At 37.0% G+C, this 26977-nt stretch overlaps 1 protein-coding gene across 1 annotated transcript in view; it reads right to left on the reverse strand.

The window, feature by feature from the left end:
* Positions 1-694: 694 nt before the first annotated feature.
* Positions 695-26977, reverse strand: part of LOC106711239 (rho guanine nucleotide exchange factor 18) — a 49582-nt gene continuing 23299 nt past the window's right edge. Inside the window, exons 9-34 of the mRNA XM_045684328.1 lie at positions 26336-26476; positions 25979-26045; positions 25613-25718; positions 25160-25233; positions 24936-25021; positions 22481-22537; positions 22126-22266; positions 21885-21981; positions 19622-19835; positions 18867-18985; positions 18163-18297; positions 17601-17755; positions 16708-16840; positions 15714-15871; positions 14661-14782; positions 7964-8077; positions 6117-6226; positions 5729-5885; positions 5161-5356; positions 4674-4834; positions 4358-4465; positions 4114-4206; positions 3415-3542; positions 3027-3122; positions 1593-1690; positions 695-993 (exon numbers count right to left, since the gene is read on the reverse strand). Of these exons, the coding sequence (XP_045540284.1) occupies positions 873-993; positions 1593-1690; positions 3027-3122; positions 3415-3542; positions 4114-4206; positions 4358-4465; positions 4674-4834; positions 5161-5356; positions 5729-5885; positions 6117-6226; positions 7964-8077; positions 14661-14782; positions 15714-15871; positions 16708-16840; positions 17601-17755; positions 18163-18297; positions 18867-18985; positions 19622-19835; positions 21885-21981; positions 22126-22266; positions 22481-22537; positions 24936-25021; positions 25160-25233; positions 25613-25718; positions 25979-26045; positions 26336-26476 (3187 nt within the window). The 3' untranslated portion in view covers positions 695-872. The remainder of the gene's footprint in view (positions 994-1592; positions 1691-3026; positions 3123-3414; positions 3543-4113; positions 4207-4357; positions 4466-4673; positions 4835-5160; positions 5357-5728; positions 5886-6116; positions 6227-7963; positions 8078-14660; positions 14783-15713; positions 15872-16707; positions 16841-17600; positions 17756-18162; positions 18298-18866; positions 18986-19621; positions 19836-21884; positions 21982-22125; positions 22267-22480; positions 22538-24935; positions 25022-25159; positions 25234-25612; positions 25719-25978; positions 26046-26335; positions 26477-26977) is intronic.

The raw sequence follows: 26977 nt of genomic DNA on the forward strand, positions 1-26977 counted from the left end.
TTTGGAAGATATTTTGATTAAATTTTATTTCATTTTATATACTCCATAATACACTGCTATGAAAGTTGGTTCTCTTTCTATCCATTTCTCTTTTACCCGAATAAGTCTTCTCTCTTCTCTATTTATCTACGCCTATTTTTTCCCCCATCACTCTATTAGGATTTCAAAATAATTTATTTTCATGATACAATATTATAAGTATAGACCGACAAAGTTATTTGACCCGGTGAGAATAACTTCAACTAAATCATGGTAGTTCGCTAGCGCCCTCCTTTCAATATCAAAAAAGTGTTACGAGTTCCTTGTACTTGTGTCTTGACATGTTTATATGAAAATGTAGTTATTACATATTTTCTGACATAACTAACCGCGAAAGCAACGCCTCTTTCATCGGGATCAAGGATAAGACTTAATGAAATTCGTACTATTTTTTATGTATTCCATCTCATATAAAGTAGAATAATTGCTGCCATATAAAGGAACCGAGTTATATGAAAAAAAAAACATTATTAAAAATATAAAAAGTAAAAAAAACATTAACTAATTCAAGATTATTATTTCATTAACCGATTATAATTAATAAAAATCGGTCTTATAGGATAAGAAATAAAAATAGGATATATAAAAGTAGGATAAAAAACAATAATTAAAAAAGCGATTAGTTATAAAAAAATTCCATACAAGTACCAGGAATGTATAACCTCGGAATGATTAAGTACATATGCCATAGACAAAGAATAAATTAATTAAAACAATCCATAGACAAGCGATATTATCCCGCAATACCTGACGTGTAAGTACCAGGCGCGCATAGCAGTCTAGGAGAGTCGGCAGTCTCAGGAGCGCGTGTGCGACGTGGGCGATGGCGCGTGTCAGAAGTAGATAACCTCCTCTTCTGGTTGGGGTGCGGGAGGTGCGGGCGGCGGGGAGGGGCCGCACGTGTCCGGTGTACGCACTCGGAACTTGTCCGGCAGCTTTGGGTATGTGTTAGTTCTGGAATATTATTAATTATCTATTATCTATAAATTAGCTTTTAACTGCGCCAGAAAAAAGAAACAGGATGTATAGTAGTACTATTTGTTACTTGTGAATATATGTTAATCAAACTTATCCCACTTATCTATGATCTTGGAAATGAATATGTATTTTCTAAACTGCCTTCTACATCTATAAAATATTTCATCCATCCATCCAAACATTCGCATTTATAATTATACTAATCTTACTCTGATCTTGATGAAGGGAATTATGAAAATTTCCCTGAATTTCGTATCATCAACATTTGTCCGCCGTAAAAGTAACTAAAAAACTCGCGAGCACAAATTTCATTTGAAGTATAATGAAGTTAATTCTACTGCTTTAGAGCTTAAAATTTTCACTTGATAAGGTTTCGTTACTTATAACGGTCAAAATTCATCGTACGTCAAATACAAGTTTTTGCAAGTTTCTTACTTACTTTTAAACCCGATAGAAGGCGCTGTACAAATGTCATACAAATTTATACAACAATACGAAATCCAGCGAAATTCTATCAAAATGTTTCCTTGCTTGAGCATCTTTTCTCTGTATTGTCAAATAGATCGTTAATTAACCTGGTGGCTTTGTTGTTAAGCTGCTGCTGTGAAGGTAATGGTGCTGGAGAACTGCCGGTGCGGGTGTGATGTATCACTAAGCCTTGCGAATGGGAATGCTGGGGAAAAGTATACATAAAATGTAAACATTATGTTCCACTGCGGTAATTGTTTAAAACATAATAAATTCTTTGCTTTTCCCATTGGAATAATATGTTTTGTATGAGTATGTCGAAATTTTTGTTGTATTTTGTTGTATACAATAAAAAATAGTAGACAATGGCTCGATAGTCATTCAAATATGCCAAAAATATAGTCATATCAAAGTACGAGATTATCTATATATATAAAAGAAAGTCGTGTTAGTTACACTATTTATAACTCAAGATCGGTCGAACTGATTTATCTGAAAATTGATGGGGAAGTAGCTTAGAACTAGGAGACGGACATAGGAACTTTTTTATCTTGTGTGCATTTTTTTTTATTCCGCGCGGACGGAGTCGCGGGGGAAAAGCTAGTTTAATATAATTATAAAATATTTACAACAGTAACCTGTATTTCAAATTGTAACTCCAAGCGTATTAAGGGTAAAGTTTAAAAAAAGTACAAAAAAAAAAAACAACATGCACTAACAACGAAAGCTCAACAGACAAAATGGTTGTGAAACATCGAAAACCGAAGATATAGTAAGCCAATAAAATCTGAAAAAGAAAAAATTTTGTAGCCCGTATAAATTGTATCATTTATTTTTTTACGTATTCAATTTTTACACGAAAAAGACAATTTATGCGAGCATGTTTGAAAAAAAAAAACCGTGCGATAATTTTTAAATACAACATAACATAATTTTGTATACAATCTAACACCAATTTAAACAAATTACTTACTGATAATAAAAATAAAAATGACCATTTAAAATACATTCGGATACTCGGCCTCCTGAAAAAACAACCATTTGATCTGTTGCTAGGATTTCATTTACCATTACTATAGATAAAATACAAAAAATAAAAAAATATGCTTTGAACATTTTCACACTTTGACTTCACGACCACATAAAATCCGTACGACCACCAGTGGGTCGCGACCCACATAATAAAAAAAACAAACATGGATTTTTTATTGATTTTCACTAATATTATATTACGTTCCAGTTCAATTTAAAAAAAAAATCTAAATGATTTGGGAGCAAATTAAGCTAACAAATAAATAAAAAAAAAAAAACAGTCGAACCTTATAAGCGAGAGTCCAAGGGGATCGCAATATTTTTCTCGCTAACCCGAGTTTCTCGCTTATAAAGGTCGTCTATCGGGATCGAACAATACCTCTCGCTTATTCAGTTTAAACTGTATGTATTCATTTATATATCTACTCTTGCAAAACATGAAGTCCTAGTACGTAATATGAATTGTCGTAAATTAGACTCTAAAATGATAGCAATAAAGTGCATATTACCTCGCTTGGTGACTCGTGCAGGCGGTGGTAGCCTGGCGGCGGCTGCTGGTTTTTGCCGCTAGCTAACTTCAACGGCAGCTGTTGTTTAACCATTTGCTGAAAAAAAAAATATTAAAATAACAGTTAAACTTTTTAATAACGAACAAATGTGTCTTGTGGTTTTTTGTTCATAAAACTTTTCATAGCGACGTATTTATTTGCAAAACTCTAGCTCATATAATAACAGTTTAATTTACAATACAAGGTCCTAAATGGGAAAATAATTTAATTCTTTGACTCGTGTGTATGTGTGCTGTACGCAATACGTACGAGCACACACGTGTGTGTAACTATGAGTTTGTGTTTTTCTGTTGTTATCAAAGGGAGAGAGAGAGATGTGTATACTAACAGAGATGGCGGGTGCGCGTACAGTGGCGCGGCTCTCGTTCTGTGCGGAGAGCAGCTGCGGGGGCGGCAGAGGGACGCCGCGCGCTGCACCAGAAGTCGAAGACTCCGAGCCCGTCGAGCCGCGGTTGTCTAAACCACATATATACTTAAAATCTTATGGACAAACAAAAATTATTTTCCATATGAGCCGTCCGTTAAACTAATACTATAATTATGTTTCATATTATCGGTCGCCCACGAGTTCGTCAGTGCAAAGTTTAAAAAATAGCCTATAAAATTCCAGCGTGCATCAACGAACTTCCAGTCAAAGTCCCGTCTAAATCAGTCCAGCCTGTATGGCCTTGTGGACAGACAGATAAAAATTTAAAAAAAACTATTTTTCGATTGCAGTGTACGAAATATGAGTTTTTTTAGATATTGAATCCAGACACTCCAATTTTATTAATATATATAGAATAGATTTTACTCGCGTCTTTTTAGCGAAGAATTAAAGAATTTGTTAACTTGGACTGTTATATTATAACCTATAACAAATTTCATTCGGATCCATGAAACCGTTCTGGAGATACCTTGTAACAAACATCCATCCATCCATCCAAACATTTGCATTTATAGTTTTACAAGGTTTAACAAGGATGTAGAAACTTGCGACATGAGATGTGTACAAAGACCGCGTCAATCAGAAAACTCTAATACTCACTCCGCCATTTTGGTTCTTTCCGACGCGTGGTATCACTCACGCTGGAGTCTGGAGACAGCGTGCCCACGCTCGCTATCTCTTCTTGAGACCCGCCTGCAATATAACAACATTGATTGTTATGTCTCATTTCAATATTAGCTCTAGTAAAACTCTAGTAAAAAATGTGAAGTGTACACTAAGGAACTCTCTTAGTGATCAATTAACAATTCTAATTGCGAGTAGCTAAGTTTAATGTGGTGCTTGCCGTGTTGCTGCAGTCTCTCGAGTCGGCGGTAGAGTCGCTCGCGCTGCTGCTCCACGTCCTTCTGCTGCTCCTCCAACTCCTGACGCGCCACGGCAAGCTGACGACGTTCTGATAAATAATATCAATACTGAGTTTTCACTGTCGAAATAAATAATGTTAAAGAGTCATTTGATAGCCAATTAAGCATCCCATTGAAGGTCACCCTTAGTAACCCATTAAGCAACTCTGAGTACAGAAGTAAAAGTTAGTAATTAACAGCTATGTGTCTCGTAAGTACCAGGACCTCATAAAATACTAGATTGTAAGAGAAACATACCATCAGCCAGTGAGGCGGTGTCTGCAGCGCGCTGAGCCTCCCAAGCTGCGCGCTCGGCGGTGAGCCGCGCCTGCGCATGGCGCAGCTCCTCTAACTGCGCATCGTGTGTGCGCAGAGCCACGCCCCCGCTGCACCGCCACGCGCACACCTGCGCCTCCAGGCTAAACACACAAACATTATACTTTTAAAAGACAATTTTTTTTAATAATAAGGTGTGTTTTCACTCCGCTCAAAGACTATATGTTGCCACTTTCAATAAGTCACCTCCCCTACCGAATCCAATTACGCTTCTTATCCTTTTTTTTTGGAATACAAGGATAGTAAGGGGAAGAGGACTAGAATTTTGTCTTCGATATGTCATTCAAAACCCGCAGTCATGCAATTTTTTGTGAACTTATTCGAGTTCTGTGTATTTGTTTGAACAATAATGTTTATATGCGTTTAGGCAGTGGAAACCCACAGTTATGAGCTCTTATATTTTGTATACCTGTGTATAGTAGTGAGCTGTTGCCACACGATGCATGTTAGCGTGTAAATCGCATGCTGTAGCTTGAGTGCTGCGTCACCTCCCAGCTGGTCTAGTAGCCGTGGTTCTTCACTACTCACAGCCTCCGCCTCGGGCTCCGGCTCTCCTGTCACCCCCGCCTCGGTGGGAGTGTCCGTTGATAGGCGCACTGCTACGCCTGGATTCATATTACTGTGAGTTTCCACTGCAGAACACATTCACGAAAACATGTTGTTATACCTGTTTTTAAACACCATGAGATGAGAGGGCGATAAACATGAATCAAAGTACCAGGAAATCATAACCATTAAGTACGTAACTAACTACTGGAATATTTCTCACATAATCCTATTCCTGACAAAGAATCTCAGGACTCTTGAAGCTGGATTATCTTTTCACGTTTTCCTTGGTCATATCCGGAATAAGCAAGATTGATTCTTAACACCCACAAAATAGAATGCATAAAAAGTTTTCATTCACATCAAATGAATACCTCATATCGATAGTCTAATTTTAAAGTACCAGGAGCGCATAAGCTCGAAGTATTTACCTCTGTGTTTAGCAGCGTCAAAGCCAGCGAAGGTGTCGGCACGTCGCGGTAGTGCGGGGCTCTGGTACGCGCTGGAGTGCCGCTCGCCAGCAGAGCTGGTGCTGCGACCTAACGCGATACCGCCCGTCCACGTGCCGCTAGATGCTTCTAGAGCGTCCTGACAACAAATGACGTAATTTTATTTACGCAATATAAAAAAAAAACATCAAAGAGACCATTTAGTCATAACAAGAATCTTTCCATAAGCTAAGACACTCTGGAATTCTGTTAATGTACACCTCAGTCGGGTCTTTCTCCCTTTGTACCACTTTGGGAGTCATTGTTTTGTACGTAGACAAATGTCGGTATAGTTTAAGCGGTTCCGCAATAGATGGCGCTGTGTCCATACCTTGACAACTCTGCAGACCTCCTGCCAGAGGGCGTGTGTGTCGGGCGAAGGTGCGGACAAGCGCACGTAGTCCGGGAACACCAGCCCGCCGGGGAACACCGACGCTATACCTTTATATGAAAAAGCAATTATATTAGGTCCTTACATATGAAATTGGCGTTTTTCGTACTGGCCACTTTAATCACGAATTTCTCCTCTTTGGTAAGGAATTCCAAATTCAAATTTGTACAGCTATAGACTCATGTATTTGTGGTTCGATGACCGTCATTCATTTGTTTTTTTTCTTCTGTTTTTTTCTGTTTGCGTCACTCATTTTACAAAATGGAAAACTTAAAATATCGCATTATTTACGAGTACGAGTTCTGCCGTGGCACTAGTGCTGCGGAAACGACTCGAAGGGTGAATGATGTGTATGGCGGTCGTGTTGCAAAAGAAAACACAGTTCGTTTTTGGTTCCAACGTTTTCGTTCTGGAAATTTCGATCTGCAGAACAAGCCCCGTGGACGGCCTGAGACTCAAGTTGATAATGAAGAGTTGAAGGCTATTGTGGAAGCGGATCCATCGCAAACCACGTCCGAGTTAGCTGCAGGCTGCGATGTTAGTGATAAAACTGTTTTAATTCACTTGAAGCAAATTGGGAAGATTAAAAAGCTTGAAAGGTGGGTACCTCACGAATTGACTGAAGCAAACCGGCAAACGCGCGTCGACTGTTGCGTTACATTACTAAACCGGCACAATAATGAAGGTATTTTAAACCGAATCATTACCTGTGATGAAAAATGGGTTCTTTACGATAATCGGAAGCGCTCAGCGCAATGCTTGGATCCTGGCCAGCCAGCCAAATCCTGCCCCAAGCGAAAATTAACCCCAAAAAAGTTACTTGTAAGCGTTTGGTGGACTAGTGCCGGTATTGTTCATTACAGTTTTCTCAAATCTGGCCAGACTATTACGGCTGATGTCTATTGTCAGCAATTGCAAACCATGATGGAAAAGCTAGCGGCTAAACAACCTAGGCTGGTCAATCGCTCCACGCCACTGCTGCTTCACGACAACGCTAGACCACACACTGCGCAACAGACGGCTACTAAATAAGAAGAGCTTCAATTGGAAAGTCTAAGACATCCTCCGTACTCCCCGGACCTTGCTCCAACAGATTACCATTTTTTTCGAAATTTGGATAACTTCTTGCAAGGGAAAAAATTCAACTCCGATGGGGCAGTCCAAATCGCCTTCAAAGATTTTATTGATTCCCGTCCGACTGGTTTTTTTAGTAAAGGGATCAATGAACTACCTATGAGATGGCAAAAGTGCATAGAAAATAATGGTTCATACTTTGATTAATTAAATATATTATATTAAAAAATATTCGACTTTTTGTTCCTCCCATACAAAACGCCAATTTCATATGTAAGGACCTAATATATACCCAATGTTTTGGTACTTTCCTAGACGATTTGAAATGTATCTTTGCATAGACCAGCCTCATATCTTCCTTTTCTCCAAAAAAATCTTGATTATATCTTACTAATATTATAAATGCGAATGTTTAGATGGATGGATGTATGTTTGTTTTAATGTATCTCCGGAAAGGCTTAATAGATCGTGATGAAATTTGGCACGGTTGTAGAACATAGTCTGGAAGGACACATAGGATACCTATAAAGTTTTTTTTAATGCCACGCGTCCAGAGTCGCGGGCGACAGCTAGTTAGTAATAAATCTTATTATTTTACTAAACGATAAATTCATAATATCTGCTTACCCTTTCCTATCCTTAAGAACTTTTATATTAAATTTTAAACGCATGTACTAGGATTTCAGTAGTGATAAAGAAGTATGAGATTTTACCTGTGTGTGGTACATCCAATGTAGAGGATCCCGTGTGTCCGACCATCTTCATATGTAACGCCATTTTCTCTTCCAACAGCACCGCGTGCTCGCGGTCTTTAAGTCGTAATGCCTCTGTAAGGGTTAAAATAAAATAATTAAAGTAAACTAAGTAAAGTGTAAGACGGGGAAATAAGAAACATGGCCAGAGGGCGCCACAATCGACTTCTTAATTATATCACTTTTATACATAAAGTAATTCGTGCTATATTTTGCCGCAATATGACGAGATATTTAATAAATAGAATATATTTGTTTTAAAAAAACATGTAAAAAATAAATAAATAAAATATAATTGTAAACCAACAAGGATCTGCTTACACATTTTTCAAAAAAGTGAATTTTTATTTTATACCTTAAACAATGGGTTTAAAATTTATATCGTGGCGATCTTTGGGGGAGGTCTATGCCCAGCAGTGGGCGTTATGAGGCTGAATGGATGGATGGATGGATGAAACCAACAAGGATATTTGAAACGGTGGGCAAAAGTCAAACCAAATTATAACAGTTCACTAGCACCCAAAAGTGTCACAAGATCTTTGAACTGTCTAGTTGTTTTTCTTTAATATAAATTCCTCTAATTAGTCATATATTTTGATAGAAATAACCGCGATACGTCTCGTCTCTGGGCCTCTCACCGGTTCGTATATCCTTGTTTGTCTATGCATTATGAACAAAATGGTACAATTTCTGACAACTTTAACTTAAAACATCTAACATAATGTTATGATTATGATCCTTCGAGCCGGATTTGACAGGACACGTGGTATTTTCTAATCTAACGTTAGGTAGAAATATTTCAGTAAATTATTTTACTAGGTAATTGTATAAGTATGTATGAAAATAAAAAAAAATACACAAAATATATATTTAAAAAATTTCATGTCTAAATCATAGAATATACTAATTCATAACAAAAACATGCTTTTCCATGCAAAAAGGTAAAAAAAAGATTTTATTAATTTAAATCACCTTCTATATGCCACCACGGTGTTTCATCTGACAAAAAACATCGAAACATTTAATACTGCAAAATTAAACCTTATCGCAAACTTTATAAAGCCGATAATGCCGTAGAAGCGAAATCATAATGAACTAATCCGCAATATTAACCATTACATAGATATGAATTTTATAAAGCACATTGCAAGTAATACATGTTAAAGCTTATTAACCGACATTTTGAAGAGTATTTTTTTTTTTAAATTTAATATGGCGTCTAATATTTGCAATTGAAACTTTTCATCCTTTCCGTTCTTAAAAAAAAAACTTGAGAGGTGTCAAGGGACACCCGGATGGAACGAAGTTCCTTTCTATTAATTAGTGAAGGAATATTATTTTAAGTACGGGATGTCTCAATCAAACAACAGTTACGTATCGACTGAATTTAATAATCTACCCACTATATACAATATTTTTTATCAACCGAATACTTATTTCTGCATACCTGACATCCCCCTTCTTTTAAACATGTGTATGCGTAACATAAAAAAAACTTATACAAAAAAAATAAAAATAAAAGAAACACTTACAATTAACCAACCATCCCCCTTCTTAAAATATTGTAACATTCTACCTAACTTGATATATAAGCTATATAATATTAATGAAAGAGAAAGAAAACTGTAACAATATAGTATAATTATGAGAACGTAAAACAAAATTTTCACACCATTAAAAATTTAATACAATGCAAAGAACAAAAAAAACATACAGTCTAAAAATACTAATCACATAGAAAATAAAATAGTAATCACAAGAAATACTATACTATATATACTACATAATACTATATAATACTAAGCATACATAATTCACCTTCGGAACAGTTTTTTTTTTTTTTTTTTTTATCTCACCAGTTCCTCAAGGGTACCCGAACCGATCAGGAGGCCTCACTGTCCTGCCAAATTTCGTAACATATAAGTTGTTGCTTTCACGATTTGTACCCATCAATGATTGGGTGGAGGGATCCTGAACACGGGCGCGCGCCGCTTGTGTTTCGCAACGAACATTGAATTCATCGTCATCGTACGGCGACGCGTATGACTCACTGCGATATTCGCTATCTTTTACAATATGCCTACGGTTTCTTCTAATTACACGACCTGTACACATTTTAATTTGATAAGATCGTGGGTTAATATTTTTTATTATTACGCCATTTGACCACATCCCATTTGTAAATACTTTAACTTTGTCTCCTTGCTTTAATTCCTTCAATTTTTTACTTCTTTTATCGTAATAGTGTTTTTGATAAATTTGCCGGCTATGTAAATGTTCTTTTACTAAGTTTTTATTAACAAGTTTTGGTTCCAAAAATACCGGGGCTCGCGGTAAAATGCCTCTTAAACTACGATTGTTTAGAAGTTGAGCTGGAGAAGCTAATTTAGCACTAATTGGACTGTTCAAATATTCTAAAAGAGCTAAACGGAAATCTGTTTGGTCGTAATGTGTCTTTTTGAGTATGTTTTTTACTGTCTGTACAGCTCGTTCTACCTGGCCGTTAGACTGTGGATAGCGGGGCGAGGACGTGACATGCCTGAACTTCCAATCTGTCTCAAAACATTTAAAATGGTGTGAATTAAATTCAGGGCCATTGTCCGACATTAATATTTCCGGAATGCCCTGCCTACTAAAAATATTTTTTAAATTATCGATGACCTCCAAGGAGGTCGTGGTATTCAACTTATTTACTTCTATATATTTACTGTAATAATCCACAACAATTAAGAATGGCCTATTCGCAAAATGAAAAATATCCACTCCTAATTTAGACCATGCTCTGCTGGGTATTTCGTGAGGAATTAGACTTTCTTTGACATTTTGTTTCCTGTAGGTGAGACACGCCTGACAGTGCGAAATCATATCTGAAATTTGAGAATTCATGCTGGGCCAATACATAATCTCACGAGCCCTATTTTTACATTTTTCAGCACCTAGGTGCCCCGCATGGATTTTAAGCAGCATTTCTTTACGCATACATTTCGGTATTACTATTTTTGCGCCTTTCCAAACCATGTCAAACGCAACGGTAAGCTCGTCCCTACAATCCCAGTACGGTCTCAGCAAACATTCTACTTTGCTCTTATGATCCGGCCATCCTTTTCTAATCATCTTAATTAATGACTGCATTTCTTTATCTAACTTTGTATTACGCTGAAGTTCTAAAAAATGCGAGTCCGTAAGGGGATTGCTGACGGCGACGGCACACACCTGCGCGCGCATCGCCCAGTGCTCGCGCGCGCCCTCGCCCGCTCCCGCTGGCGTAGACGCCACCGCGCGGGAAAGCGTGTCTGCTACATACAAGTTCTTACCTGGCTTATATATTAATTTAAAAGAAAACGGTTGCAACCTTAACAACATTCGCTGTAAGCGAGCTGGTGCCTCCGCTATCGGTTTTTGTATTATGCTTACAAGAGGCTTATGGTCCGTTTCTATAACGACATCGTCACGACCGTAGATATACGCGTAAAACTTTTCGCAAGCGAATACGCAAGCGTACAATTCCTTTTCGATTTGTGCGTATCGCTGTTCGGTTTCCGTCAATGACTTGGACGCATAGCAGACGGGAGCGCCGTCCTGCATGAGGCAAGCGCCTAAGCCGTGTTTACTGGCGTCCACCGACACAGTCACCGGATGTTCTAAGCTGTAATATCTTAACACCGGCGGACTGACTAAACATGTTTTTAGATTGTTAAAACATTTCTCATGTCGCTCGTCCCAATGCCATTCTATATTTTTCTTTAAAAGCTCCCTAAGCAAATGCGTTTTTTCCGACAAATTCGATATGAAATTTCCTACATAATTTATGAGACCCAAGAATCTTTCTAAATCTTTAACATTCTTTGGTGTGGGCATATTTTGTACAGCCGTAGTGTGGGAGTCGTCGGGTGAAATACCGTTTCGCGAAATTTTGTGTCCTAAATATTTTAGTTCTGTCAGCCCTATCTTGCACTTTTTTTTATTCAATTTTATGTTAATTTCCCTACACCTCTGAAGTACGCGCCGTAGTCGGTCGTCGTGCACTTGCCGCGTCGGACCAAACACTAATAGATCGTCGACAAACAAAATAACGCCATCTATGTCGTCGAAGAATTCGTACAGTTTCTTATGAAAAATTTCGGAAGCGGAAGAAATTCCAAACGGCATTCTCAAAAATTTATATCTTCCAAACGCAGTATTAAAAGTGCATAAACTTGTCGAACTATCGTGTAACTTGACTTGAAAAAATGATTGCTTAGCGTCTAGAGTACTAAAAAAATTTGCACCAGATAGCCTCGATGTAATTTCATCTAGCGTTGGTAATTTAAAATGTTCACGTTTTATGGCTTTATTTAAATCTTTTGGATCCAAACAAATACGTATGTCTCCGTCCGGCTTTTTGACAACGGTCATACTGTTAACCCAATCCGTCGGACCCTCAACTTTAGCAATAACACCTTGATCAACTAATTCGTCCAACTTTTGTTTTACGCTATCCCTTAAAGCAATTGGTAATTTACGAGGTGCGTGTATAACAGGAGTAATATTATCTTTTAAATGTATTCTATATTCTCCTGGTAGACAGCCCATTCCTTGAAAAACATCCTCAAACTCGTCTAGAATGCTATCATTAAACTGTGTATTAACTGCTAAAACACGGTGAACTACATTTAACTCTTCACACGACTGACGTCCTAAAATAGGCACGGAGTTTACATTTGCGACAATAAACTTCAATATGTATTCATTATTTTTATATTTCACTTTTAAGCTGCATTTCCCTAGAACTTCTATCGATGTGCCCGAGTAACCTAATAACTTAGTACAAGTTGGAATAATATTTTGTTTATTTATACCTATTTTTCGTAAAAACTTGCTAGGCAAAACATTCACGTCCGCTCCCGTGTCCAGTTTTATTTTTAAAGTGTAATTATTTATCGATACTTCCACCACCCAATCACTATTTTTTAAAAATAAGGAATTTTGACATACCCGGTCCTAAGAGTCCTCCTGCACGGCATGAACGCGACCCGCCCGGCACATTTTTTCAAAATGATTTAATCTATTACAATTTCTACATATCTTTCCATACGCCGGGCACTCGAACTTTGAGTGCGCAGTGCCGCAGCGGTTGCACACGCCGCGCTGCCACTGCGCCGGTCGCGCCGCCGGTCGCGCCGGCCGCCGCGATGACGTCACCGCGCGCTCGCCGCCGCCGCCGCCGCGCTGCCGGCCGGGCGCGGGGGCGCGCTCGCCGTGTGCCGGCCGCGCCGATCTGCTGCCGCCGCACGCACACGTACACACATAGCCGCTCGTAGGGCTGGCCCGCTGCACTATATGAACGTTTTCTTCGGCGTTCACTTGCTCGCGTAATGAATTGTCCCGCTTTATAAAGCTAGCCTGGGCCCGCGACATTTCTGTTAACTTGCAGATCTCCACGGTTTTCTTAAGAGTGAGATCCTGCTCCCTCAACAGCCGTTCCCGTAGGCCGTCGTCTTTGATACCATATATTAGTCTGTCTTTTACTAGATCTTCACGCAAGCCTTGAAACTCACAGGACAATGATAGTTTACTCAACTCATTTATATATTGTTCTATTGATTCACAATCAACTTGACTCCGTCCAAAAAATTTTTGTCTCTCAATAGTTAAATTCTTTTTTCCGCTGAAGTAACTGTCGAACCTTGCCAGTAACCGCTCCGCCGTACTAAATTGTTCGTTAAATTGTTCAAATATCTCTTGACATTTTTCGCCGATGACATGAAGCAGCACATTTATTTGCACATCCGGTGTTTCCTTGTCCAACTTTATCGCCTTCATGTATATTAAAAATCTATTTTTCCATCTGCTCCATTCTCGGCTGATATTACCCGTCGTAACGTTTGCTAAATCATTGTCGAAGCAAAATGGCGGTGGCGGCTGTAATGCGTTATTCATTTTTATATAATAACACTGCACTTCATAAAAACTTTTTGTTTTTCACTTTTTCAGAATAAGAAAACGTTTACACACTAATTAAACTTAAAATTTCTCGGATCCTACCGACTGCGCCATGTTAAATATTATTTTAAGTACGGGATGTCTCAATCAAACAACAGTTACGTATCGACTGAATTTAATAATCTACCCACTATATACAATATTTTTTATCAACCGAATACTTATTTCTGCATACCTGACACCAATGTTTATTCTATGAATAAAAAAACTTAAGTCTTCACAAGAAGTACATTTTATTTCTATGAATTTTCGTTATATATTGTCACGTCGTTGCCATGGTTACTATAGCAAAAAGTGTCGTGACAACTTGTCGTAAGAATTTTTTCCGTCCAGCCCCCTTTCACAACGCGGGATAGGAACTTCGTTCCAAAAACAGAGATAACAATATGTTTTTGTACATGTAACATGGCAGTGAAAACGCAGACACCCAATTCTACTAAAAAGTTGTAATTAAACGCGGGTTTTTGACACCAAATTCTTTGTATAAAGCATATCGTCATCCCTGTCATTATCTTTGACAAAACAATATGTTCTAAACGGAGATTTTGGTCTCAGAAACGCATAGTAAGAGTTGCTTAATTCAGATTTATTAAGCGTAACTTAAACTAAAGGTATGTTTAAGTAAGCATTAAACGTTTCTGTGTATAGCATCAGTAAGTCAACGTGGTATAATTACCTGTAATCAGTTTTATGTTCTCGTGCCGGGCCTCCAGCTGTCTCTGTCTCTCCTCTGCGGAGGAAGCGAGAGCGCCTGCTTCAGACTCTTCAACCTCCTCGGGGCAACTCTGTACTGCTGCTCTGTATACATTACATTACATTCATATTATAAACTAGCTTTTACCCGCTACTTCGTCCGCACGGAATAAAAAATAGAAAACGGGGTAAAAACTATCCTATGTCCGTTTCCTGGTTCTAAGCTACCTGCCCACCAATTTTCAGTCAAATCGATTCAGCCGTTCTTGAGTTATAAATAGTGTAACTAACACGACTTTCTTTTTTATATATAGATAAAATTCTCGTGTCACAGTTTTCGTCACCGTACTCCTCCGAAACGGCTTGATCGAATCTCATGAAATTTTGTGAGCATATTTAGTAGGTCTGAGAATCGGCCAACATGTATTTTTCATAACCCCCCCCCCATTTAGTTTTTTTTTAACTGCGCGCGGACGGTGTCGCTGGCGACAGCTAGTATATATATATAGCAATTTTATTGCAAAACTTTGTGTTAAAATGTATTGATATCTCTGTTATTTTCAAATAGAATGGATAGCAATAAGTATTTCAGATGCTTTGTTAATTTCTATTGAAAGTTGTTTAATGGTTACTAAAGGCAATCATTTATCCAGATTTACTTTACTATTAAAACCCTTCGTATACAAGGCTACGCAAATCTCCTATAATATTGTTCGATACTTTCGTCGCGAACAGCACGCGGTGTGAACACAACATTAAATCGTCGACGCAATTTATCTATTCAGTCTGTATAGAGAGCAACTATAGAGTTAACAAAAATTTACAAAATGGCAATTAACAGGTAGCTATTAAATTGTATTAGCGACGAAACAAAATGTCGGCGACGCTTGCCTGTATACGAACTTCTATAACATTGTATTGCGAAGTGGCTTAAAGACTACAATCGCTGGGTATCAGAGATTTACATAGGAATGTGTACTCAAGAAGTGTTCAATTAATGAACAAAAGTGAGGGTAGTTAGAAAGTTACAAGTTACCTAATAGCATGTATCCATGTGGCGATATCTTTTGGTCTGTGCACGCGCAGCTCAAACATCTCCGGCTCTGCAGGACCGCTGCAGATGAGGTACAGTCCACGACCCTCAGCACCAGCCTTCTCCCGCACCAGCAGCTTCCACAAAGACACCACACCCGTCTGAAATCATTACAAGACCTCAATAATAAAAAAAATTATTGATCCACAAAATTTTACAATTTGTTAGGACTCTGCCTCCTGTGGTAGGTGGGGGGGAGGACATGTGTTACAGGAGGTAGTGCCTTCTCTTAATCTAAGTCTTAAATAGGTACTTATTTATACAGTATGCTTGTATGTGTGTGTTTGTATTTGTGTGTATGTGTATGTGTTTTTATTTTTGGAACGAAGTTCCTTATCGCGCGTTGTGAAAGGGGGCTAGACGGAAAAAATTCTTACGAAAAGTTGTCACGACACTTTTTGCTATTGTAAGCTATTGTAAGCTGGGCGGCGTCGCATATTTCTCTGTCTGTCTCTCTCTCTTATAGAAAGCAAGCCAGATATTTTCATTTCTATTTCGCATTGAACAGTGTGGTGTCGCGACTTAAAAAAAAAATTAATTACAATTCCTTCACTAATTAATTGAAAGGAACTTCGTTCCATCCGGGTGTCCCAACACACCTCTCAAGTTTTTATTATTATTGTTTGTTTTATTTCAATGTTACTAATCCACTGTATACTTGGTGCTGGAGACCTAATTTTATTTTTCTTCCCCTTCTCACCCTTTCCTTATAAAGGAGAGTATTGAAATGGGATGGGAATTTGACATAGGAAGGGGAAATATTATTTTTCTGTGCGTCCCCTCCTCTATCAATTAAAGGTAGGCAAAGCATTTGTAGTTGCGGATGCCTATGGCTACCCATCAGGTTGTCGCTTACTCGTTTGCCTCCTTATGATATAAAAAAAACATCTAAGTTAAATCTCAGGTAGTACAAAAATATTAACAAATATATATTTACCTTATTCTCAGGCGTAAAGAATGTATATTTATTATTATTATCGTGCAGGAAGAACAACACATCCGTCAACACGATCACGAGTAATGTTTGCATTTTACTTCGTCCCTGCATCAGTGTTGCCACACCCTCGAATCTGAAAAAAAAAACAAATATTTTACTAAAACATACTAATCTTCAATGATATGTGTGAAGTCAACCAACCCGCACTTGGCCAGCGTGGTTGACTACGGCCTAGTCACCCCTAACTTGGGGTAGGCTCCGAGCCCCTCGGTGGGGACGTATAGTGAGCTGATGATGATGATACTAATCTTACTAATATTATAAATGCGAATGTTTAGATGGATGGATGGATGTTAGAAGGTATCTTCGGAACGGCTCAACGAAGTCAATGAAATTTGGTACATATGTAGAAAATAGTCTGAAAGAACACACAGGCTACTTGTTACGTTTTTTTTTAATTCCGCGCAGACGGAGTCGCGGGCGACAGCTAGTTTATCATTCTTTTTTTAAATTGTTACAAGAATGTGTCATCTCGTCCGCTGCAATACAACAAGCACACAGAACACAAGCCTTAAATTGAAGCTATTCCGTCTACAGTCTGATGAGTGTGTGTTCCGGAAGACTCATTTAAGTTCTCTTCCTTTCCCATCTTTTTCTTATAACGAAAGGATGGGTAGAGAAAGAGGATTTGGTGGTGGAGGGGATGCATTGGAAAGGAAAATTTTCTCTTTCAGTGCGTCTCATACATCCATCGTTTAAAGGTAGACAACGCATCTGTAATTTCAGATGTCTATGGGCAGCGGATGATTTCTGATGGCCACTTGTATGTCACCTTAATATATAAAAAAAAAATTGTTTGTTGTGTATGTTTCTGAAGTGGGTACATGACTAACTTGAGGCTCCTATTCCCGTGAAGTATGTCACTCTTCTTGAACTTGCGGCCGCGGTAGTGTGCGAAGGACTTGGCGTCAATGCGGTGGTACATCTCCAGCTTCCGGTCCTCTCGCTCCTTGGCCGCCACTTGGTTATCCACGTCCACTAATATCTCCTGCAAACATATATTTTATGTTACAATGTTCAAACAATGTCTTGCTTATCCGCCATATTTGTTTTGAGCTTTTCTGTATACTGTAAGGTGGGTAACAAGAAAGACGGAAGGAGGGCAACGCATCTGCGATTCCTCTGGTATTGCGGATGTCCATGGACGTCGATGAACACCTTGGTATTCCCGCTGCTCGTTTGCCCCCTTCTCTTATAAAAAAAAAAAGGGAGACACAAAAATAGAATATTCCCTTTCCTATACATCTTACCCATGATCCTAATATTAGCAATTAAAAATAGATTTTTTTTTTTAATTTAGAAAATATAAAAATGGCAACATTATACTGTTCTGCTCCCTTATTTATTAAAATGTTACTCTATTAAGATGACTTTGTTAGCGACTGTCATATTTACCTTAACACCGCACAAAGCTTTTTGCAACAGCTCCTTCTCAACAACATCATCACCCGCTGTCTTCAGCAGCGGCTCCAGCAGCAGTGGATACTTCGTCAGTCGCTGGGCCACGAACAATACGCATTCCGGAACACCCTGTACACACATATTACAGTTATAACCGTTTATAACAACATTCAAAGGTCAGGTTTTTTTATATTACAAGAGCAAGTGGCCACATGAATTCGCCGAAATGGCGAAGCGACCGCTGCCCATAGACATTCGCAATTGCAAATGCGTTGTCTACCCTCAATCTACGAAGGAGACGCACAAAAAGAGAATATTTAACCTTCCTACGCATCTCCTCCTCCATCAAATCCACCTCCCCTACCCATCCTTTCCTTATAAGAAAAGGGTAGGAAAGGGGACTAAAAATACAACTCCGGCAGGTAATAAAAAAACATATAACCGAAAGATAATAAAAAGGTTTTGAAGTATGAATTATTAGTTATCTCAGAATTACGCTCCTAGTTTATCGATTTTAATGATTTTTTTTTTTAAATAAATGCTGGATAAGCATTTAAATTTGATTAAAACATAACAGACCTTCAAGTGACTGATGTATATAGAAAACGAGACAAGTTTTTGAAAAAAGACACGAGTGTGAAAATTACAGTTAGATATGAACTTTATCTGTATAGAAATAGAGTGCAATATGTTACAACCTTCTTCCTAAGCAGCGGGTTCTGCTGACACTTGCGTATGAAGCGCGCGAGTCTCGGCTCCCGCGTGCAGCACTCCTTGAACACCTCCACAGCCTCGCGGTGACGGGAACAGAACTCGCCTGTAAACGAATAATAACTTTATAACTTAAGTAATAAAGACTATTTTCAGTCACTGGTTTAACTGGTGACTTTTTCTTATATTATGGCAAAGCAGGTTTAGTTTATTTATTTAATTTATTGTTTTAACCTTTATTATTATTATTATTATTATATTGTTTTTTACCCTTTTATTATTATTTATAAGTTTTTAACAAACTGTACATAGTGGAGTTTTACACAGTTTTTAACCAAAATAATTAGCTATAAGATTGATTGTATATAAAGTTTTTACATTTTTTTTTTTAAATAAAGAGAAACCCGCACCCCAGGTCCCTGACCCACACATGTTAGGGGACGAGAGGGCGGCATAGCGCAGCCCAAAAAAAAAAAAAAAATGGCGAAGCAAGCGTCCACTGAATTCTGAGAAATGGCGAAGCGACCGCTTACTTAGACATCTGGAATTGCAGATGCGTATGCTTGGGAAGGGAAAGAGAACTAAAATTACGCCTTCTATATGCACAATCATTAAACAAAACTCGGAATTAATTCCATTTGACGCCTATCTTCTGTGTAATCTTGGTATTGCACCTGTCGAGTCGGACAATTCTTGCAACAGATGTTGCCACTATTAAAACTTAAGTACATCACACAATTACCATAAGCAGCTTTCAATCTGTGATGTGCCGGATGTGCGAATGCATCAGCTAGTATATCAGCGATGGTGTTAACATTGGGGGCATGTTTCTGTCGCGCGCGCAGTCTTGCGAGCAACGCCGCGTGCAGTGACCATAGCTCGCTGAGTCGCGGGAACATGCGGGACACCTGCGCGGGAGTCACACCCCCAACACGTGACATGCCCTCCGCAAACATCTATACATTAATAACATAATAGTTTAGAGCAGTGGGTCTTTGGCTTTTTCAATGCGGCTCAAGTACAAATATCCAAGAAAGGCACAATAATATTTATATATAAAAAAAGGTAAAAAATGTCTAGGGTAGGCTCCGACCCTCTCGTTAGGGACATATAGTAAGGTGATGATGAAATTAAAATCACACTAATATTATAAATGCAAATGTTTAGATAGATGTATGTTTGAATGTATCTCCGGAACGGTTCAATGGATTGATGAAATTCGTCACAGATGTAAATTGTCTTTTTATTTAATTCTGGATGGAGTTGCGGGCGACAGCTAGTTATTCTATAAGTCGAGAACATGTATAAGTTAAAAGATAGATAGGTATTTAAATTTTTATACTGTTGTTAATATAAAGTGTAATAAAAGTTTACTAAACAAGCCAAGATTTTATTGCCATTTTTTTAAATTGGGTCTTTGGATAATAATTTACAAAAATCTACAAATATTAAAAAAAAACATAGAAATACATCGAGATTACGTAAACTGTAAAACGTTAAATTCTATAAATGACCGCCATTACGATATTAAATTTTTATTTTGTAAAAATTGTGAGATAAAGAAAAATACTATTGTATATTATCAGAGCTGGGCATTAACTCGTTAATCCGTTAATCGTTAATTAACGAAGTTAACATTTTGCTTAACGATTAACTTTTAAGTTAACTTCAAAAAGTGTTAACGCTTTTGTTAACTTCCGTTAAACTCAACTTCCGTTAATCGTTAAATTAGAAACTTGGAGACGTGCTGTCATTTTGTTTAAATTACGTGCCACGCCACGCTCGTAAGTTCAATTATGTTGGGCGACTGTCGGCGACTCGAATGGTGAACGAACGAGTTGATAATTGATATATGTGAAGTTCGCGTGCAAGTGTGATGCATCAGAGCATCCGGGAAAGACGCGACCAACAGCACAAAATCAAAAGAAGGTTCGAAATAGTATATTTCATAACGAGTATATAAAAGCACGAGTATGTAATAGTCCACATTCCGAACGCTCTTTGTCCCTGCAATACGCCACTTTTTGAGCAACTGTATTAAAAACACTTTTTACTCATGCTTTTTCTTTACTTTTCCAAACTCGTGCGTTCTCTTTCCCAACTGTCAAAATAATGTCTATTAAAAAGAAAAAACCAACCACGAAGTTTTTACAAAAAAAAAAATCGTTGAAGTTTTATCCTGATTTGTTACAATATCAGATTTAATGATTTGATTCAATGAATTAGGTTGGTTTAATTTTATTTCATCTCATTAAATTTCATTTTCGTTTCATATCAATAAAAATAATCTACTGAAGACTTGGCTGTTTGGGCATAGTTCCCTTTGCCTACCCAGAATGGGTGAAGAAAACAAAAAAAATCTCTGTTTGTATTCTTTTTCGGTTATCGCTATTTTCCAAACATATTAGTTAGTTGAGTTTATTGTGTTTTTACTTTTATATTAAATTGCTTCATTTTTTCGCAACTGTATTAAAAATAGTTGTTTAGTACATGGGCGGAACTGTCATTACAACTTGTGACAACTGTCAACCCTCACCTTAGGCTTCGCCTCGGGTCGGGTAGACATTTGTCGGAACAGTTTGCAATGACAGGCTTTCTGCACTCGTAATGAAATATACTATAATGCATTCATACTTGTCTCTTATACTAATGTTTTATAGAATTAAGATTAATTTTTATTAATTTTATACTAATTAAAAATATTTTTTATAATTAAAATAATCAAATTAATATTTTAAACAAGTGTCGCCACAATAAGTGTGAAATTAGTATGTATATGTATATGTAATTTTGGTATGGTTAACTGTTAACGATTAACTTTAACTTGCGTTAAATTTTCCAGAATTTAACGCTTTAACGATTAACGAAGTTAAATTTTTTATTAACGAATTAACGATTAACGAAGTTAACTTTTCAATTAACTGTGCCCACCTGTGTATATTATGTAAACCATAGGAATATAAAATTGAAAAAAAAAATATGCATGCGAAGTTAAAAAATCATACCTTCTGCATTAATCTGATAGTTAAACAATGATGTTTTTCTGTCAGGATTAGTTCGTAGATGTGTTCTTGACGTTTTGTTTCTCTTTCACCCAATGATCTATAAATTACAATATAAATGCATTTGAATAAATAAATCTAGAAAAAACACTACTAAAAAAAAATTATCTTAACGCGAATTACATTAAAATAAGTCGTACTGAAATTGCTAAGTGCTATTAAATAGTCATAATAATGTACAAACTTGGCGAGTCCCTTTGGCGCGCCCGCTGCCCAGGTATCCGGCTCGGTGGCACCAAGTCCAAGTAACACCGCCTCTTCACCCAGCTGGTCTGCAGTCAGGTACACTTCAGGCCATTCTGTTGCACCCGCGTCGTCTGATGCACTGCAATACAAAGTTAACATTCACTTATAACTGTGTAAAAAAAACTTCGTAAGTCTATTCTTTCTTCCAGACTATGTTCTACATCTGTTAAATTTCATCGAGACTCGTCAAGTCGTTTTGGAAATACGTAAGATAAAACATTCATACACCTATCCATCCAAACTTTCCCAAAAAATGTATCTGGAAAATACACTTCTTTAAAGGTTATACTTACTTGCTCTGATCGTGTTTATGGTCTGAACCGTCTTTGTCATCTGCGTACACGCTCGTACTGCAAACATTTATACTAACTTGTAAAATAATTCAATAAATTATATTATATTAGTACACACAGAATATTATATAGTACTTAAATTTTACTGGCATTTTTACTGTGGGTTTTTGAGACCAAAATCCCTGTTTAAAACATATTGTTATCTCTGTTTTTCCAAAGATAATGACAGAGATGACGATATGATTACAGAGATTTGCCTCTCAGAAACCAACGGTTAATAATTCTTTTTTTAAGTCAATATTTATTGAATTTTAGAAAGCCCACAATCAAGTGACATCAGCTCAAAGTAAGAGCATTATTGCAAAATTCTATTATTAAAAATATTATATACTCTATAAGTTATTCTGTGTGACTGTACATTTAATATGAAATATTTAAAAGGTACAGACAGGGTCAGAATTCATCCGACGTAACAAATGTCACAATAGGTCACAAATACAAATATCCATCAAAATCACTTTGAAAAAAAAAATCCTACCACTTTATTAAATTCTATTAACAATTTATCTCAGCGAAGCCTAAATTATAATAACAAGCGAAAGACTTTCACAATTTTATAACAAACACAATTTCATGCAGAATTTGATTCAAAGAAAGATCCGCTTTCAATATTAAATACCACCTAAGACAAAGAGCTAAATAGGAGGTAAACTAAGACGATAAAGGAGGAATAATGTTCCCTAAACAAAAACATATTGACATCACTTTTGTTCCATTTGAAAAAAACAGAGATATATTTTAGACAGGTATTTCAACTTAAACCTATAATTATCTTCTGTTTTAATAATTATTTAATTTAATAAATTTGAATTATTTCATACTACACATTTTTAAAATGGTCCTGGTCCTTCGAGTCAGACGCTTCAAAACTTAACATAAATAAGTAAAGATAACACTTTATTTTAAATCAAAAAACATCTCCTATTTAACTCTTATATTCTAATGCCAATCGTAAAAATAAAACACTTCAGCAAAACCAATAATAATCTGAACGCCAACCAAAATCTACGACAACATTATTCTCAAGAGAAACTTCAAACTACCTCCATAATAGATAGAAAGATACACAAGTAAGGCGTTGTGGATGATTCGAGAACGATCTAGAAGAGTTTCTGTTGAACAAAATGTACGATGAATCGACGCCGAAACTGTTGGTGATTTTAGGAAACGTTTTGATTATGTATTTAAAAGGAAATGTATCTGCGGTTTATTTTATTTTTGGTTTATTTTTTTTGATTACACCCGCTTTGGCTAACTTATTAAAACAAAATACCTAAAATTTAGATACCTTAGGAAACTTTTATGCAGTAATTTTGATCAAAGTTGATACAAATGTAAATAAAAATTTCAAAAAATGACAAAAAACGACAACTTTGAAAACAAATGACAAGCGAAATAAAAATCATTTCAAAATCAACCTATATTGATAAAAACCTAACGGAGAAAAAAAACAATCCGAGAGTTACCAGGAGTACAGAACCACGTCGTAGGTGACAGAACAGAGAGAGAGAGAGAGACAGAGACAGAACTATGGCGGTGAATGTGCGGATGAGAGAGACAGAGGCATTCCCGCAAACTTACTGCACGCCGAGCTTGGTCGCGACGCGCCGCCACGGCGAGTAGCACCCCGTCGACTGCTTCTTGCTGTGTGCGCGCGAACACGAACACACGTGTACATAGGTGTGCGTTTTTATACGAGTCTGTGTGCGTGCGCGGCGTAAACGGTACTCGCAAATGTGACTCCTTGCTACTCATATTCGCCTAGTACTTTCATAAATATTTTAACAGCCAATCACTTTTGCAAGTCTCCGTATAACCACTTTTTTACTCTATCATACCAAATACCGCCTTAATAGGCGTGTTGGATCTTCAAACACATCAAATGTGTCGTCGAGAAAAAACTAAAAAAAACAACAAACAACAAAAGAAAAAGAAGAAAATAGCTTACCGAAAACATAGCAGTCACAAAAAAAAATGAATAGCCAGAAATAAGATTAAAAAATTGGCAATGATACAAAGCAAAGTTAAAAGTATTGAAGAAACAATACAAAATAGACCAAAATCCGCGTATAGTGTGGCATACTTGTGTATCTTCATATAAATACCATTTAATTAAAAAACGACGTCCACCGCAGACCAAAATCAACCCTTTGCTCGCAAAATCCAAAGGAATCTCGCATATTATCGCACGCAACACAAATCACAAAATAATGCTTTAACGTAAAACCTTTTTGGAGCATCCTGGAGCGCCTGACATTTAAAAAGCAGCAAAATATATGCCATACAAAATTCAAACTTCTAAAGCATGGGTCGTGTCTTCTTTATGATTTTTTTTATCATACATATCATAATTTAAATTCATTTTTGCAGTTAAATACAAAGGAATTGGGCTGACCTGTTAGCATTCTGCGACTGACCAGAGACTGAGCTACGTTTGCTGCTTTTGCCGCTACTTGTGCTAAGCGACTTGCCCACCGATGTCTGTAAAAATAACAAAAAAAAGTTCAACAAAAGCTCTTGGACTATAGACTCTTAGACTTAATAGTATATTTAATTCTAGTGTAAAGGCAATATTTCTCAAAATACTTCTATTTAATAATAAATATATACTTGACCTACCTTTGAAGACTTTGGTTTATTGCATTCCACGATATAATCTTTGCAGACGTTTTGATGAACTGTCATAGTACAATCTGAAATGATATATTTAAAAAATAACAAAATAACTTGAGAGGTGTGTTGGGACACCCGGATGGAACGAAGTTCCTTTCGATTAATTAGTGAATGAATTGTAATAATTTTTTTTTAAGTCGCGACACCACTCTGTTCAATGAGAATTAGAAATGAAAATATCTGGCTTGCTTTCTATAAGAGAGAGAGAGACAGACAGAGAAATATGCGACGCCGCACAGCTTACAATAGCTTACTATAGCAAAAAGTGTCGTGACAACTTTTCGTAAGAATTTTTTCCGTCTAGCCCCCTTTTCACAACGCGCGATAAGGAACTTCGTTCCAAAAATTATATTTAAAAAAGAGTACAACAAAAAAAGTTCAGTTACGCAAAGCACTAACTTTCACAGTAGAGGGCGGGCTTGTCGCCGACTGCGCGCGCGCACCAGTCGCAGTGCCCGCCCGTGCCTGCCGCCTGCCACACGTGCACCGCCTTACGGGATTTGTCCTGGGTTATTTCATGCAAATATTTAAAATTAGAGTGAATTTTAAGAATAATGCATAATATTTATTTATCAGAGATATAAAATTATGAAAACGTTTTTGTTAAAGTTATCAAAATCTGACAAACAAATGTTATTTTTAACTGTTAGACATTTTTATTTGAATGTTTAAAAGGAATTTTGAACAATTATACCTCATTTTTTTATAAAATATGGCGACATAAGGTTGACAGCCAAAAATAATAAATGTTTAATGTGAACATACCTTTTTCTTTCTAAAGAACAAACTTCCTCTCTTTCGTCTCTTTTCGGCATGATGATCGAACGCAGCCCTGTGCCAAAACATAATCACCTTTACAGTCCTCATAAATTACAGTTCAATTTCTAATGTACTATTATTATGCCTATTAAATAAAATAAAAATTGGTGAAAAACACACAATTAAGCAAAGCTGTGCTAAAAATCATGCTGATTTTATCGTAATAGTATTTAAATAAGAATTTACCTTACAATTTAATATGTCATTCGTTTTAAAATTGTAGTTGGTATTTGCACCATAAGTTTTAGACCCGAAAGAGAAACACAGTAAATTGATCCCTATTACAACATACATAAAACTCACTGTTCTAAAAATGTAAGTCGATCCAATCCGAGATGTTCTTGGTGTGTGTTGTTCCTTCTGCCGGGCAGTTGATTGGTGCCCTCAGTCTGTACCGACAAGTCTTCGTCGCTCTCCGTCTCGCTCGCACCACCGGTTGACAAGCTACCACCGAGCGAGAGGTACAATGCCTTTCGAACGTTCTAGACTATCCATGTGTATGCTAAAGTCGACTTTATGTATATGACAATAAAGTCGCTAACGGCGTATTTAACGCTATCTATTTTGTTTTTAAAAATTGCCACAATGAGGTGTGCTAAAAACAACCAGTAATAGTAATCTACTGGTAAGTGCAGAAACAAATTATATGCATACAATGCAACAAAAACTTCACACATGCACAGATAAAATATTTAAATTAAATTAAAAACATAAATCACCTTAGACTCATATTCATTAAACTGTCCCAAAAAGGAACGTTATATTTACTAAATACCTTGGTTGGTCAAATCAAGTATAATTATGTGTTTGTTCAATGAAGTATTTAAGGCGACAGTTTAATGAAGGCCTATTCAAACAAATATGTCATGCATACTTATGTAACATTAATCTCTGAATTTGTCGACTCTTTCTCCTCTTGTTACTTTGAATAGTATATAATATACA

This window comes from Papilio machaon, chromosome 25 (assembly GCF_912999745.1).
Source record: "Papilio machaon chromosome 25, ilPapMach1.1, whole genome shotgun sequence".
In the NCBI taxonomy this organism is placed as follows: Eukaryota; Metazoa; Arthropoda; class Insecta; order Lepidoptera; family Papilionidae; genus Papilio; species Papilio machaon.